General features: G+C 43.0%; 1 protein-coding gene across 1 annotated transcript in view; it reads right to left on the reverse strand.

The window, feature by feature from the left end:
* Positions 1 to 16,227, reverse strand: part of LOC126267526 (synaptogenesis protein syg-2-like) — a 973,159-nt gene that overhangs the window by 569,587 nt on the left and 387,345 nt on the right. The window contains exon 2 of the mRNA XM_049972828.1: positions 1,579 to 1,708. Within this exon, the coding sequence (XP_049828785.1) occupies positions 1,579 to 1,708 (130 nt within the window). The remainder of the gene's footprint in view (positions 1 to 1,578; positions 1,709 to 16,227) is intronic.

Consider the following 16,227-nt stretch of genomic DNA (forward strand, 5'->3'; position numbering starts at 1 on the left):
ATATCCAGGGATTTTTAATAGAACGTGTCTTCTCAGTTATCTGCTACCTTCTTTATTTTACTTCTCAAAGTGACCCATTCATCTTCTAGCGTTTCATTACTCTGTTTCATTCAATCGTTGCCCCACGCTCGCTTTGAAATTCTCAATATCATCTTTTTGTTTCAATTTATCCAAGTCTCACGTGTTTAATTTTGTACCTTTTCGGAATTTCTTGAGTTGTAATCTACAGTTCATAACCAATAACTTACAGTTAACTCCCGATTAAACCCCAGAAATATCTTACAGTTTTTAATCTGTTTCCGATGTCTGTGTCTTAGCGTTACTGAATCAATCTGAAACCTTACATTCACGTATACAACTTTGTTTCGTAATTCTGAAACCAAGTGTTAGCGACGATTAAATTATGATCTCTGCAAAATTCTTCCAGGGGGCTATCTCTTTCATTCGTTGCCCCAGTCCATACTTACTATTATTTTTCCATCTATTCCTTTTCCTACTACCGAATTCTAGTCACCCAGCACAATTAAATTCATATCTCTGTCATGTATGTGAATAATTTCTTTAGCTGCATCATACATTATTTCTATCTCATCATCATTTGCGGCGCTGTTTTGCATATAAGCTCAAACTATTTCGGAGAGTGTTGGCTTTCTGTCTAATTAGGCAACGATAATGGATCCACTATGAAGTTCATAGTACCTTACCTGTATTCCTATGTGCTTATTCTCTATTAACCTACTCCTACGTTACGTCTACCTGATTTTATATTTATAATCGAGTACTCACATGACCAGAAGCCCTTTTCATCCTGCCATCTTACTTAACTAAGTCCCTACTATACATAACTTCATCCTAACAATTCATCTTTCTAAATTCTCTAACTCTACATACGGGATCTAACATAACACACACACTGACCCGCACAATACCAGTTTTATTTTTCTTGTTGAAGATATCATCCTGTGTACTCCTACCTTGGAGATCCAAGTGGGAGACTATTTCACTTCCGCAATATTTTACCGTAGAGGATTCCGTCGCCATTTAACCGTACAATAAAATCTGCATATCCTCGGGTAAAACAGCGGTTATAGTTTCCCCTTAATTTCCGGCGTTTGCAATACCAGGATAGCAAGGGCATTTTGGCTGCTGTAACTTGATCAGTTATGCAAACTGCTGCCGCTCCAAGTGCTGAAAAGGTTTCTGCCCTCTGCTAGAACCACATGTTTCCTCTGCCCTCTCCAATACGATACCGTTGTATAGCCGGCATGGCTATTGGTCGTTTAGGCACCCCATCAGTTCAGTCTGAGATTGATGGGGCATTATTTTCTTACGCTCTTTTCTCCCAGACGACTACCTGTCTATTTATATTTAGCTATTTTTGATATTCAGTAAATACCGTAACAGTAAAAGCATTTATTTATTTGCTCTAGATTACAGCAGAGCTACTGCTATTGCTTAGTGGATTTTATCATTTCTTTGTGTCGCTGTTTGTGGTACTTTCGGACGATTTCCACACAATTTCACAATTTTTGCACGGGTACACGGCAATGTGGCACGCGCCGCGTGTGGCGTCCTCACCTGTAGAAGGGCGTCATCTCGTTCTTGAACCAGATGGCGAGGATGACGCTGTCGTTGGGCGCGGGCGGCTCGATGTCGCAGGGCAGCAGCGCCGTGCCGCGCACGATCGCCTGCACCTCCACCAGCGGGCCTGCAACACGCGCACAGACCACCCACCGTCAGAACCCGCGGTCGCAGTTCAGGCAGCCGCAGACTGATTACAATTCGATGTTTGCCTCGTCCTTTTTGGAAGTCACTCATGAACCAGAATTTAAAAAATGCATCAGTTCACAAGTAACGCGCTTATGCCTGCTGAAAATGAATTTTTTATCTTATTTATTAGCTGAGAAAGCTGGCGTTTCTGGCTATGTGTTTCTTCCAGTCATGTATTATGCCATCTCTTTCTGTCCATCTCCTCTTGCCAAATCCCTCTATCCATTTCCTACTTCCCCTCTCTTTGGCCACCGCCTCATACTCTGTTTGTCTAGGTATTCCCTGTGACATTATCTGCTCTCTTTCCTCCTCTCTCTATCCACCTGAAAGCCCCTGTCCACCACCTCCACCCCTCCCTCTCTCTATCCAACACTCCCCACTTTCTGTCTATCTCCTCATACCAACCTGTCTTTCTTCATATGCTCCTCCCCACTGCCTCTGCCAATCTGCTCCTTTTCTTTTATCCATCTCCTCCTCTTTCCTTTCTTTTTGCATCTCCTACTCTTCACTCACTCTGTCCTTATTCCCTCTCCTATCTCTGTGTACCTCCCTCTCGCAGTCATCTCCTCCTCCCTTGTCTCTCCATGTTATCACCGTCTCTAGTAGAGGAAGCAGGTGCTTCTGACCACTACAGTTTTCCAGATTATAGCTACACCAAATATAACTGAAATCTTTTCAGAGGTAAAGGATGATATTTTACGCATGTTTTGCTCGCATATCCACTTTAACATCCAAGCACATATTTTATCAGAAAAATATTTACGACATCATTGTGTGTGGAATCTGAATGAACATTCTTTTTATATTAATAAAAAGGACTTCATCGTTACTAAAATGGTAAATACTTGTTGTCAATGACATAATTAAGTATTGTGTAATAAATCTGTATCTCAAACAACATCTATGGAAAAAGATAGTGAAAATCATCATCTTTTGCTGTCTACAATTCTTCTACAATAATCCATTTTCTTGTTCGAACTATTGTACTGATCGGATGTGATGGATGTCCCCCACAGATGTCTGTGAAAAACTGTATGATGTTGTTAAGTAATATTTGAAAAATTGAGTTTCTGTGTCATTGAAATCGACCCTTTTGTTTGAACTTTTATTTCAATATTAATCTCATCCTAAATGAATGTTAAGTTTTCTTATCAGCTACAATGGTGCACAGCTATTAGCGCTATTGATCTACGTGTGGTTTATTGGTAAATGCTGAATAATAAGTGATTAACATTGAGAATTACTTTTAAATGTTAATGCATATTGTAAAGGGGCCGAAAAGATCATGTATATATTATATGTTAGTAGTAAAACAGTGCCTGAAGGAGATTTGGTAAGTGATTGTCTTATGTTAGCCGCCATCTTAGTGAAATATTGCAGTGGCAGTTTTAAATTGAATTTTCAGACATAAATCTTGATGGTCATTATTGCAATAATAACTGTGTATTGGTGGCCCAGAACCCACTTACAGGTAATACATTCCTCTTAGTTTGTGAATAGTCCTTAACTATAATGCAAAGCGCATCTTACGTGATAAAAATTGTTCTCTGCTGATGTATGGAGCCCGGTTATTTCATAACAGCTTGGTGATGGAAATTTGTGGTTAGGTCTTATGGGACCAAATTGCTGAGATCATCGGTCCCTAAGCTTACACACGACTTAATATAACTTAAACTAACTGACGCTAAGGACAATACAGACACCCATACCCAAGGGAGGGCTCGAACCTCCTACAGGGGAAGCCACACGGACCGTGACAAGGAACCTCAGACCGCGCAGTTACCCTACACGGCAACCATTTATGAAAAACTGTTAACAGGAAACAATACATTAGTGTTGTGAACGTTCGGTATTGGGTGTCACAACTGTTCATTTTCCTTAAAGCAAAGTGGTGCCACATCGAATAAGAGTAGCGGTAAAGTGGATAGACGATCTGCAACTAGTAATGACACTATTATGCATCAGCATTGAAGAATGCTAAAAATCCTTACTCTTGTATAGTTGAGATTACTCAACATGCATTTAGCTTGTTTTCTGGTTGTATAAAATCACTTTTGAGCATAAACTTAGCGTCATTCATACTGTTTGACAGACAACACTGCTACACGTTCCCAAGTGGGGAATCATTTAACAAAATAACGATCCTTAGACGGGAAAAGCGGTGATTAAATAGAAGCTCATGTTACGCTAATAATTAGTAACTGGTTTTAATGTAGTCCTGCCCAAAACTCTACAACAGCAATCTAGCATGCACGCCAAACCACATTCCATACACGTTTAACACATGTTTAGTATAATTTAGCTGGATGTCTACCGAGTTTCAGTTCAAACTGCGAATTGAAAATTGTGCGGAACTTCATGTTTGTGGTGTTATGTTTCCTGAGACATGTGCTGTACAGAGATATAATTTTGCAGGCACATGCAGTGGTATACGTAGCTATTGTCTGCTAAGTGTGTTATGAATAGATTTAGTAGTGAAGAAGTAATAAATTAAAATGTCACGCATGAAGGGGCAGTGTTTATGATGCCATATGTCCTAAGCTTTGTGTTGAGTACATAGTTCCGCATAGTCAGCGTGTACACAACTTTCCCGCTAAACACAACAGCGCAGGCGTAGCGCTTTTCCATCTCCGCACTACGAGATGGCGCTGCTTTAGAGACGGACCAAATTCTGCTTCCGACGATCCGCGTATTAATATGTAACGCAGACAATGTGATTGCTGCTAATGTAGAACCTTTTCTCCTCGCGGATCACACTCGCACAGTGATACCTGAATGTGCGAGGTATTATAACGAGTGTACAGACCTCCGATTAGTCAGTCTGCATTTGTCGGCACCAGTCTGTAGTAAAGTTTCAGTCTGCGCCTAATAAGATTACCATATTCCTGTACATAGCCATGAAGATAAATGAATAGACACTTTGTCAAGTATCAGAGATATGTGAGACTAAGATTAAAGTACCAAGAGCAAAGAAACTTCAGATTGTCAATTGTAAACAGTATCCAGAATCTTTATGACATATCTTCTCAGCTAAGACTTGTACAGTCATGTAACTTTTCTGGTATATTCAGTGGTATATGTGAATACTGTCTATATAATGTGTCACGAATGCAGTTGGTAGTAAAGGGGTAATAAACTAAACCGTCATGCATCATGTGGCAGTTCTACAACATGAAGAGCAAAAATTGTAGTGAATGGCAAGGTCTTCCTCTTTGACCATTTTGTGAAATTGGTCACCGACAAAGAATTTGGTAAAGATTTTAAATTATGTGCAAAGTTTGTTGCAAGTCTTTTAAGTGCTCTCATTCTGAAATAATAGGTAACTGAAGTATGGGTATTCTGACGTCTTGGGAGATACAGCTTTTTCACCACCACCCCGACCTTCCAACAGACGGGTGGTTGTTACATCTCCAGTGATTCGTTCCAGACAATAAATAATACGTGTACCACGTTTGGTTAAAGTCGGTTCAGTGCTTCAGGAGGTGATACGAAACATACATAGATATGTACATCTGTTTTTACTGTTTGTATGGGCACGGCGAGACCCATTTCGCCTTTTTAACAAGGCAACTTCAGCGTTTGTCGTGGAATATATCATGTTTTCTTTTTCATGCATTCAATTTCAGACTGAAAACACTTGAAATATTAGCCCTTCATTACGAAATTAGACATAGTACATGGAGACAGAAACTGTGAATCGATCTTCTACATGAGTCAGAAGTGAATTATTTTCAAGTAACGAATTAAATGTTGTACTGTAACCACCTTTCCATTGTATTGTAACCATTCCAGAACAGCCACTGACAATGTCTTGTTAAAATAGAGAAGCACATGTGATCGAATTAATGAAATAAAAAGTTAAAGTTCATCTGTAGCTTGGAAAATATGCGTACACTGCCTAAAAAAATGTGAAGAACCCTGAGGGCACGATCGGATGTTAGTGATGCGCTGCTACTCCAGATTTGCGATTATTTCCGTAAGACTCGCTTCTGGAGATAATTCCATTGTCAAGTGCATTTTTCTTGTATTATTATTTTTTAGGTGTGATGCTCGTGAAGTGTGGATTGCTTCATTATTGTGATGCATTTAGGATTTAATCCTGTCCTCTAATGGACAAACTGGTGCGTATCTACTACAGATATACAGGAGTCAGTCTACAGTGCACTCCTTTAACGTGTACTGTGGACTGTCCACAGTGTGCGTGGTGCACAGCATGTGGGATTTTCTGCATAAGTGATCAACAAGAATACTGGAGCAGCTCTCATATCGCTAACACCATGAATAATACGTGAAAAACCGTCTTGATGGGATAATTATATCTCTTTAAAAAATCATTGTTCTAAAGTCTGAGGGTTTCCAATGGATAATCAAAAAATAAAAGAAAAATCACTCTCAATCTACAACGAAGTCGAATCTTAATGACACCAACTGTGTGACCCTAGGCTGAAAAACTGAATAGGTCAATTTTTTTCACAAGAAGGTCTATGTTTTATTTTTAGGAAGTATACTATACCTAGTCAATATATGGTACGTCTTCTTAGAGAAGTGTGTGCTTTATTCAGTTCAATTAATCACTGATAAAAGTCGTGGGACATTAAAAATATGCACTATACGATACGAAATTTACCATAGCAATGAGAAATACTGAACTCTTTTTCAAATCTGTGTTTACGGAGGAAATTACAGGAGCATTTTCTGGAATAATTCTCTCACCGCTGCAGAGATGAGTGATGCAGATGTTAGTGCCTGCGGCGTTGAGAAACAGTCTTTAAAACTGGACAAAGCCCAAGAGATCGATAGAATCCCGTTCACTGTCTACACTATTTGGAGATCAGGATGTGTCCAACCTCCCCCTATATGACGGCTTCAACTCCGCTGAGAATGGTTTCAGTGAGATGTCTGAATGTCCGTGGATGGATAACAGCCTATTCTTAACCGATCCGATACCAGGAAAGGTTGCAACGTTGGACGCTGAGGTGAAGTCTACGTTCCAACTCATCGCACAGGTTTCCTTTGGCGTGAGGTCGGGACTCCAGCAGGCTAGACAAGGAATGTTATTGTCCACAAACCACTGAGTCTCAGATGTTGCTTTATGACAAAGTACACTGTCATTCTGGTATAATCAATGTCTTCGAACTGGTCCTGTATTGTACGCAGCACAAAATGCTGTTAAACGCGTATCCTTCGGCCTTCAACACTTTCTTAAGCACGCAAAAGGGACCACGCCCCAACTACGAGAAATCACTCCAATATCGTAACACAGTCTCCTGTGTGCTTCATTTTTGGCGCTCCAGAACAAAATGATTTAGCGTGATTCATCGCCCAGCATCACTCGTTTCATTAATTCATTCTGCAATGCCGTCGCACTACTTCAAGCTTGACTTTGCATTGACAGCAGAAATTTGTGGATTATGCGTAGATGTTCAACTATTGCTCATCATTCTTTCCAACTCCCTACGCACAGTCATTGAACTACACTGGAGAACCAAAGAAACTGGTACACCTATCTAATATCGTGTAGGGCTCCCGAGAGCACGCAGAAGTGCCGCAACACGACGTGGCGTGGACTCGATAAATGCCTCAAGTAGTACTGGAGGGAAATGACGCAATGGATGCTGCAGGGCTGTCCGTAAATCCGCAGGAGTACTATGGGGTGGAGACCACCTCTGAACAGCATGTTGAAAGGAGTCCCAGATATGCTCCATAAAGCTTATGTCTGGGGGTCTTGGTGGCCCGTGAACACCTACATTTGACTATTGATGACTGGAAACATGTTGCCTTTCACACGAGTCGCGTTTCAAATTGTATCGAGCGGGTGGACGTGTACGGGTATGGAGACAACCTCATGAAACCATATACCCTTAATGTCAGCAGGAGCCTATCAAGCTGGTGGAGGATCTGTAATGGTGTGAGCGTGTGTAGTTGGAGAGATACAGGACCTCTGTTATCTCTAGATACGACTCCGATGGGTGACACGTCCATTTAGCACTCTGCCAGACCTGCGAAATTCCGGAAAAACAATGCTACACCCCATACGTCCAGAATTGCTATATAGTGGCTCCAGGAACACACTTCTGTGTTTAAACACTCTCCGGCAACACACCGGACATATTGTAGCTTGTATTTTCGGCCTCTAGATTGCTGTTCTGTTGGTGACACACGTACATAAGCGTGTCGACTTCCGGTAAGTTTGACCTTCAGCACAATCTTCTTCCTTGCGTTCACTGGTGCCCGAGAAACACGTTAAAAATAATTTATTCGGTGTATTTTATAGATTAATTTTATTACTTTTCGCCATCAATGTTATTTATTCTTAAAGCATTCCACACCCCAACATTTTACCGGATAACATTCACGGAGGAGCTCCGACGAACCGCCTTCTGATGACCTCATCCTCCGTGCCCAGTGACTAACTACACTTCAGTCGAAGGCAGATGATCCCTAGACTTTGCACAAGCGTTTGTTAATGATCCCCGCAGTTTCTTTCTCTGCAGTGAGAAATTCAATGACGACTCGTTGCTTGTAACGTACATCACCTACAGACTCGATTTTGAAACTGTCCTGCAGCTACGCTATCTGTGGGAAGTGTCGAAAACTTGGCGCGCTCGCTCAGGAGACTTCAAATACTACATACGTAGCGTTTCGCATTCTTAGCACTGTTTTCGGCTGAGAAAAAAAATGCGGTGCTCTACTTTCTGGGAAACCGTCGTGTATACACTGCTGTACAGTTATACACCAGAAGATGCAACTTAAAATTGTGAAACCGGTTGTGTGAGTCTCTCTATTGCGGACTATTATACTTTATATTTAGTTTTCTATTTTACAGAGTTTAACGTCTGTATGTAAACAACTGTGTAGCTGTAGCTGTCCTAATTTTAAAGTTATCTGCAAGTGAGAGGTCTAGAAGTTTACTGTAGGTTCCTACGTAACGCTACGCTCCCGTAAGCATCGCAGCTGTGAGTCCAGACTAATTACAGCGCCCACAGAGCAGCTTAAAAGATCACTCTTGCCGCGCATCCTATGCCAGTGGAACGAGAAGAAAGGTTAACTAGTGCTACAATGGGAAGAACTCTGTGCCGCGCTCTGCACAGTGGTTTGTGGTGTGCAGAACAGAGGTGTATACGTGGGTTCTCTCGCCTGTGTAAAACGCCCCGTACCTTGTGTCGTGTTCGCGCTGCCGGAGCAAGCGACACGGAGAACTGGGTTCCCCACTGCCGGCAGCGCTCATTCCGCATTCTGCCACCCGCGGCGCTGTGTACACGTCGCACAGTGGCTTGTTTTGCGAGCTCCTCCAGACAGCCCCGGGCCGCACAGAACCTCCGCTCGAGCGTTCTTGTCTGCCCGCCGCGACCGATACGCCCCCCGCCGTGTTCTGCGCGGCAGCTCTCGCTATTAATGTCATTATTAGTGGCGCTGCCTGGCACCCCCATTTTTTGTTATGCAAATTGCAGCTCGTATATCAGCAGGTGCGGCGTCTCACGCCTCCCACGGAGCATTCTCCCCTGCTCCCAGGTAGGCTGGAGCCCATCACTTACAGGAAGCGACCGGGCCAGCTCTAGGGTCTAACTTGCCACTGGGGCAGCGAGACTTGCCGCGCCGTGATTTACACGAATTTTCCGCCGGAGCGCTACGTACGGCAATAAACTGTTCTTCTCTAAGGACTACTGTTTTCCAGCATACAGATCGCAACGCATATCATGAAATTCACCGTAACATAAAATAGCCTATAAGGGTCTCGGAGCAACTGAATCCATCTTTGTAGAAACCTCTCAATTCTGTAACTTTCACAACAAGTGTCATGTAGTTAATGGACTTGACGGAGTCCAAGTTTGCAAAAGATACGCTAGGCACGGGGCTTGTAACGAAAACACAGTATAAATTAATCGTTGTTGGTCGCGCGGTGTAGACGTTCGGTCTTAGGCTTCTTGTCACGGTGCGCGTGGCTGCCCCCGTCGGAGGTTTTAGTCCTCCTTCGGGCATGGGTGTGTGTCGTCCTCAGCGTAAGTTAATTTACGATAGATTAAATAGCATGTAAGCTTAGGGACCGATGACCTCAGCAATTTGGTTCCATAAAACCACAAATTTCCATATACGTTCTTGTGTTGGAAGTCAGATCTGGAAGCTAGAGAGATCTGTAGTGATTGAATAAGAGTCCCTAATAGCTCTTTCTATTAACCTGTCGTCTCTTAAAGTTATGCCCCAAGGGCAGAAGACAGTTCTTCAGTCGTGCGATCTTCTTTGGCGGAGGCTGCTATGTTGTTATCCAAAACCTGACACTGTGTTTGAGCTTCCTTTTGCACAGATTAGTCTCTGTATCTCCAGAGGTCAAGATTTGTAGTACAGACAAAGATGGTAAGAGACACCTCTCATTAATGTATCCTGTTTGCTTATATTTAAAATATCAATTTTTTGCACTGTCTTTTACAACACTCGACATAGCTTTCTTAATAGTACGGTAAAATTTCTGACAACTTCTGATGTAGAGTACGACATGTCCGTCCGAAAAAGAGATGCACATTCGGCTCTGAAGAACACCCGAAACAAAACTGCGTGACCGAACCTTCATAAAGCCCGAAACAGATTGGCTAGCGCAGCCGAAATACTTCGTCCCCCAGGGGCGGCAAAGCGATCCTGATGTGTCCGAAGAACTTCGGTTGTAATATCATTACTCTTATGATTAATTCTTCTCGAGTTATCAGCGGAGTGGTGGCGTCGTCTTGTCGCAACGTTTCGATGAGTTTCGTACCCATCATACCCATCATGGGAATAAGCCGTGAAAGATTGCAGTCGCATAATAGAAACGGTAGACTCATAGAGTAACCGTAAGAGACTGTCATACTGAAAACTGGGCTAAATACAATGAAAAATACATAAATAATTAAGCAGAGAAGTTAGGCGTTTTGGCGCCTAACACCCGAATGTGACGACCAATCATAAGCAAGTTCAGTACAATTCTGACTCGCCAACGGGAATGGTATATACTGTACCGTCTGCTGCTTACAACTCACTCCACTTTCGTACCTTGTGCTTCTTCATGTGTATCTAGCTACATAAAGGCGAGCTTCTACCAAGATAAAATACTCGCTGCTACAGCCAGGAATATCGCAACACACTTACAGTACCTTTTCAATTTTTACTCTCACATAATTGAGTTCACAGGCGAAGTACTGTTGCTATGCCGTGTTCGAATCGACCTTCTCTTCATAATTATATAAATGAGATGATGTTTTAGTTACTGACGAGCCTTTGGCACGATTCTTTTGCGTATCGCCACTATAGGATGTAATTTTAGAGTATTTTTGCTTCTGATGAAGGTATATTCAAATATACCGAAACCGTGGTGAAGGATTTCAATGAATCTTTATCCTACAACAGTTCGACAGTTATCATTTACCGTGAATAATTGTTTTGTTTTATTTGACATACTCTTTTAAATTTTCGGTGTATCGCAATAAATGACATCTCTTTTATGTGAAGCGTTTTAGTAAAAATACTGTTAAAGGCGTGTGCTTTGTAGTACTTCCAGTTCTTATTTTTCATCTGCTGTTCCATCTATGTTTATTAATCACTGAAGTGCCAAACAAACTGGTATAGGCATGCGTATTCAAATACAGAGACATGTAAACAAGTAGAATACGGCACTGTGGTGGCAACGAATATATCAATTACCAAGTGTCTGGCGCAGTTGTTAGATCGGTTACTGCTGCTACAATGACAGGTTATCAGAATTTAAATAAGTTTGAATGAGGTGTTATAATCAACGCTCCAGCGATGGGACACAGCGTCTGCGAGATAGCGATGAAGCGGGGATTTTCCCGTATGACCGTTTCACTAGTGTACCGAATATCGTGAATCCCGTATATTATAAAATCACCGACATCGCTGCGGCCGGAAAAGGATTATGCAAGAACTGGACCAACGACGACTGAAGAGAGTCGTTCAACGTGTCAGAAGTGAAATCCTTCCATAAATTGCTGTAGATTTCAGTGCTGAGTCATCAACAAGTGTCAGCGTGCGAACCATTCAACGAAACATCATCGATATGGGCTATCGGAGCCGAAGGCCAACTCGTGTACCCTTGATAACCGCATGACGCAAAGATTTACGCCTCGCCTGGGCCCGTCAACACCGCCATTGCACTGTTGATGCCTGGAAAGATGTTCCCTGGTCGGACGAGACTCGATTCAAATTCTATAGAGCAGATGGACGTGCATGGGTATCGATGTACCCTGGCACCGGCCGCGGTGGTCTCGCGGTTCTGGGCGCGCAGTCCGGAACCGTGCGACTGCTACGGCCGCAGGTTCGAATCCTGCCTCGGGCATGGATGTGTGTGATGTCCTTAGGTTAGTTAGGTTTAAGTAGTTCTAAGTTCTAGGGGACTAATGACCACAGCAGTTGAGTCCCATAGTGCTCAGAGATGTACCCTGCATGTCATCAGGGGACTGTTCTAGCTAGTGGAGGCTCTGTAATGGCGTAGAGCATGTGCAGTTGGAGTGATATAGAACCCTGATAAGTCTACATACGACTCTAACACGTGGCACGTGGCACGTGGCACCTGTATCCATCCATGTCTATTGTGCATTCCGATGGGCTTGGGCAATTCCAGCAGGATAATGCGACACCCCACAACTCCAGAATTGCTACAGAGTGCCTCCCGGAACACGCTACTGAGTTTAAACTCTTTCGGCCACCAAATTCCCCAGACATGAACATTACTGAGCATATATGGGATGTCTTGCAACATTATGTTCAGAAGAGATCTGCAGCACCTCGTACTGTTACTGATTTGTGGAGAGGCCTGCAAGATTCATGGTGTCAGTCTCCTTCAGTACTACTTCAAACATCAATCAAGTCTACGTCGCGTCATGTTGCGGCACCTCGGCGTGCTTTCGGTGGCCCGACACCTTATTTGGCAGGTATAGCAATTTCTATGGCTCTCCAGTGTAGAATGCCTACCTTTTGTAAGTGTAATTGTGTCAACCTAGTCTTATTCATTTATTGCAGAACCAACTTAGGTTTTCCGTTTGTAGAAACTGCAATAGAAACCATGTTCTGAAGTAGATGTTCTGAAGACGTAAAAGTTTTCACGTGTGTAATTCGTTTATACGAAAATGTTGGTTTGTGATCTCACTTTTCAAAAGACGTATAGTTTTTGTCACTCTTCCGTAACATTTACAGAAACGAACTAACGTATTTTTAAACTCACCAATTCACTGAGAAGATAGCGCGACTCGCTACATGATAATCTTGTTCAAACACTGAGGTGGATGCAATGTCGGGTACTTGCACCTCCGACGGTAGTGCAATGAATGAGAGCATTGGTGGCGTTTTTCAGTCGTACAAAATTTGTTAACTTATCACGGGACCCTTAAATTATAAGCTATTATTCTATTGTATCCTGTGTTTATACATTCGTTTTACAGTCGTTAAACTTTGAATATTGTCTGTACTTGGCTCACAGATAGTCAACAAGGCGCAGTAGCTCCTGTAGGTTTATGTTGACTTCCCTTACCCTCAGTTCGCATTCCATGATTATAGAAAACAAACATGATTTTCTCTGGGGCAATTTCGGCTGAAAAACGTAGTTCTTTTCTTTTACAGAGCGGAATATTTCAGCTTTAGTGCCTCTAGTTTCATGAAGCTCCGACAGGCGTAGCGCTACATGTAGCGAGTGTAACAGAGGTGCGTTCCAGGCAGAGAGCCGTCATCGAGGTTCTTTTGGTGGAAAACCAGATAGTCTCACATATTCATAGGTGCTTGCAGAATGTCTACGAATACCTGGCAGTGAACAAAAGCTCTGTGAGCAGTTGGACGAGGCGTCTATCATCATCGCAGCAACGTCGCACAAACCTGTCCTATATCCTGCGTGCCGCGAGGCAGCACACACACGTGACCCAGCAAACTCAAGAAATAACTTCAGCGTATTCGTCGCCAAAAAAATGCAGACGAACCTCTCGTTCCCCATGACAACACAGGGCCTCCCACAAGTCTGTGCTCTCGAGAGGAACTTACAAGATGCCATTGGACTGTTTTCCCTTATCCGCCCTAGAGTCCGGATCTCGCACCTTCAGACTTCCACCTGTTTGGACCAATGAAGGATGCGCTCTGTGGGAAGCAATACGTGGATGATAGACAGATTATTAGGCAGCAAGATGTTGGATCCAATGTTGACCAGTAAAGTGGTACCATGCGAATATACATGCCCTTCCAGAAAGGCTGCATGAGATCGTTGCAATGATTGCAGATTATGCTCCATATCTGTAGCCAAAAGAGTGAGGAAATAATATAGAGTATTGGAATCCTGAATAAAACCTACCGGCCTTCATGACAGAGATGTGTTGCATTATTTATTGAACCCCCCTCTCATATTTGATTGATTGAAATGACTGTGGTCAAAGATGTTGAAGCTAGGTGCAAAGCAATGACGGCTTCAGACATATGGCATATGTAAAAAAGGTCTCGTTTTTCAGAGGAGTAATTGTCGAAGCCTGCCAGAGTGGCCGAGCGGTTCTAGGCGCTTCAGTCTGGATCCGCATGACCGCTACTGTCGCAGGTTAGAATCCTGCCTCGGGCATGGATGTGTGATGTCCTTAGGTTAGTTAGGTTTAAGTAGTTCTAAGTTCTAGGGGACTGATGACCTCAGATATTAAGTCTCATACTGCTGCCGGCCGCGGTAGTCTCGCGGTTCTAGGCGCGCAGTCCGGAACCGTGCGACTGCTACGGTCGCAGGTTCGAATCCTGCCTCGGGCATGGATGTGTGTGATGTCCTTAGGTTAGTTAGGTTTAAGTAGTTCTAAGTTCTAGGGGACTGATGACCACAGCAGTTGAGTCCCATAGCGCTCAGAGCCATTTGAACCATTTTTTCTCATACTGCTCAGAGCCATTTGAACCATATTTGTCGAAGTGTACAAACGGAAGTTTGTAATGAATTTTACTCTAAAGTCTCTTAACACTGTTTCCAAGTTGCCGTACCGAGCGAGTGGTTCTGTGAGAACACGCTAAACTCTATTCCAGAGGACGGCTCTTTAAATTCACCTCACGTCACCATTTGAAAAGTACTTAGTCAATGTCTTTACGCATCTTTCCCGAACCTGATGTTGCAGGACACCTCTTAATAATCTCATCCTTGAAGGCACGTTGAACCATAATGTTACTCTTCCTGCAACTGTCCAGGTTTAGATTTTCTGTGGCTTCATTAGTCGCTTAATGCAAACTAGGGGATGGTTGCTTTGAAAAGGACTCAGTCAATATTCTTCCTCATCTTCCCCAAAATTGAAGCTGAGCTACGCCTCTAACCGTCTCATCCACGAAGCCACGTTAAACCGTAATATTTGCTTCCTGCAACTGTTGTAAATGGAATAAAGCGACCAAATCCGCCAGCATATCAACGATCGAGACCGTGGAGGGACATTACAACCAGTACATTAACTCAAACTATGTCGTAGCCAGGTCATGCATGCCACGCTTCGGCTATGTTTCCATACAAGACTCTTCTTATCCGTTTAGTTACGAACGAAGTCTGCTGTCTGCATCGGTCCGTACTAAGGACACACTTTCACTATAGACACATGTGCTACGGACCAGAATCAGACAGCACATTTCAAAGACAAGACACATGCAATACAAAACCTTGCGTATAGTTACTGGGTCGATAGTGTCAACCCCAACCAACATATTACAGGTTAAAACGAAAGAAACGCCATTACAGTTGCGACGAATATTGGTCTGCGGGAAATTCCTCTTGCGGCTCTATTTCGACTAAAAATTTCGGGAATTAATAGCCTAATGTGTGTGCAGAAGGTATTCGATAAATAAGCAACTTCCACCCAACCGTGTTAAATATATTGTTATACATGCATTAAGGCACAAGATGCGGAAAGTCCTCTACCATCACATCAGTCCTTACGCTGCCAGTACTAGTTTAACATTTCAAAACCAGGACCCTACTAACGCAACGGTAACGGAATTCGTGTCGTACGTGGAGTATACAGATGGGTCCAAGTCTAGTGACGGCGCTGGTGGTATCTATAGAGTGCACTGAAGCAAAGCACAAGGCCTATACAAGCTGGATTCACACTCAACTATTACGACATCAGAGGTGGTTATCATTCTGGAAGACCTGCTACTCCCACAAGTTACCACAGCGGACAAATACAGTCATCACATCACATTCCTGCCCTACAACTGATTAAAAACCAACTTATTAGTTGTACCATACCTACAGTGGTTGGAGTGTCCCGTGTGCTGAGCAACTATCGCGAAATCGTAATGATATGGATGAAAAGCAATTCCAAGATGCCTCAAAATGAACTAGTAGATGTGCTAGCAATGCAATCCTCGTTACACGGAGCTGTTACATATGATAAACTCCCTCTCATAGATATGATACCCATACTCAGAAAGGGGTTGTAATCGGACTGGCAAGAGGAATGGTCGAGGACATTTAAAATCAAACGT

The sequence above is a fragment of the Schistocerca gregaria genome, chromosome 4, assembly GCF_023897955.1.
Source record: "Schistocerca gregaria isolate iqSchGreg1 chromosome 4, iqSchGreg1.2, whole genome shotgun sequence".
NCBI lineage: Eukaryota > Metazoa > Arthropoda > Insecta > Orthoptera > Acrididae > Schistocerca > Schistocerca gregaria.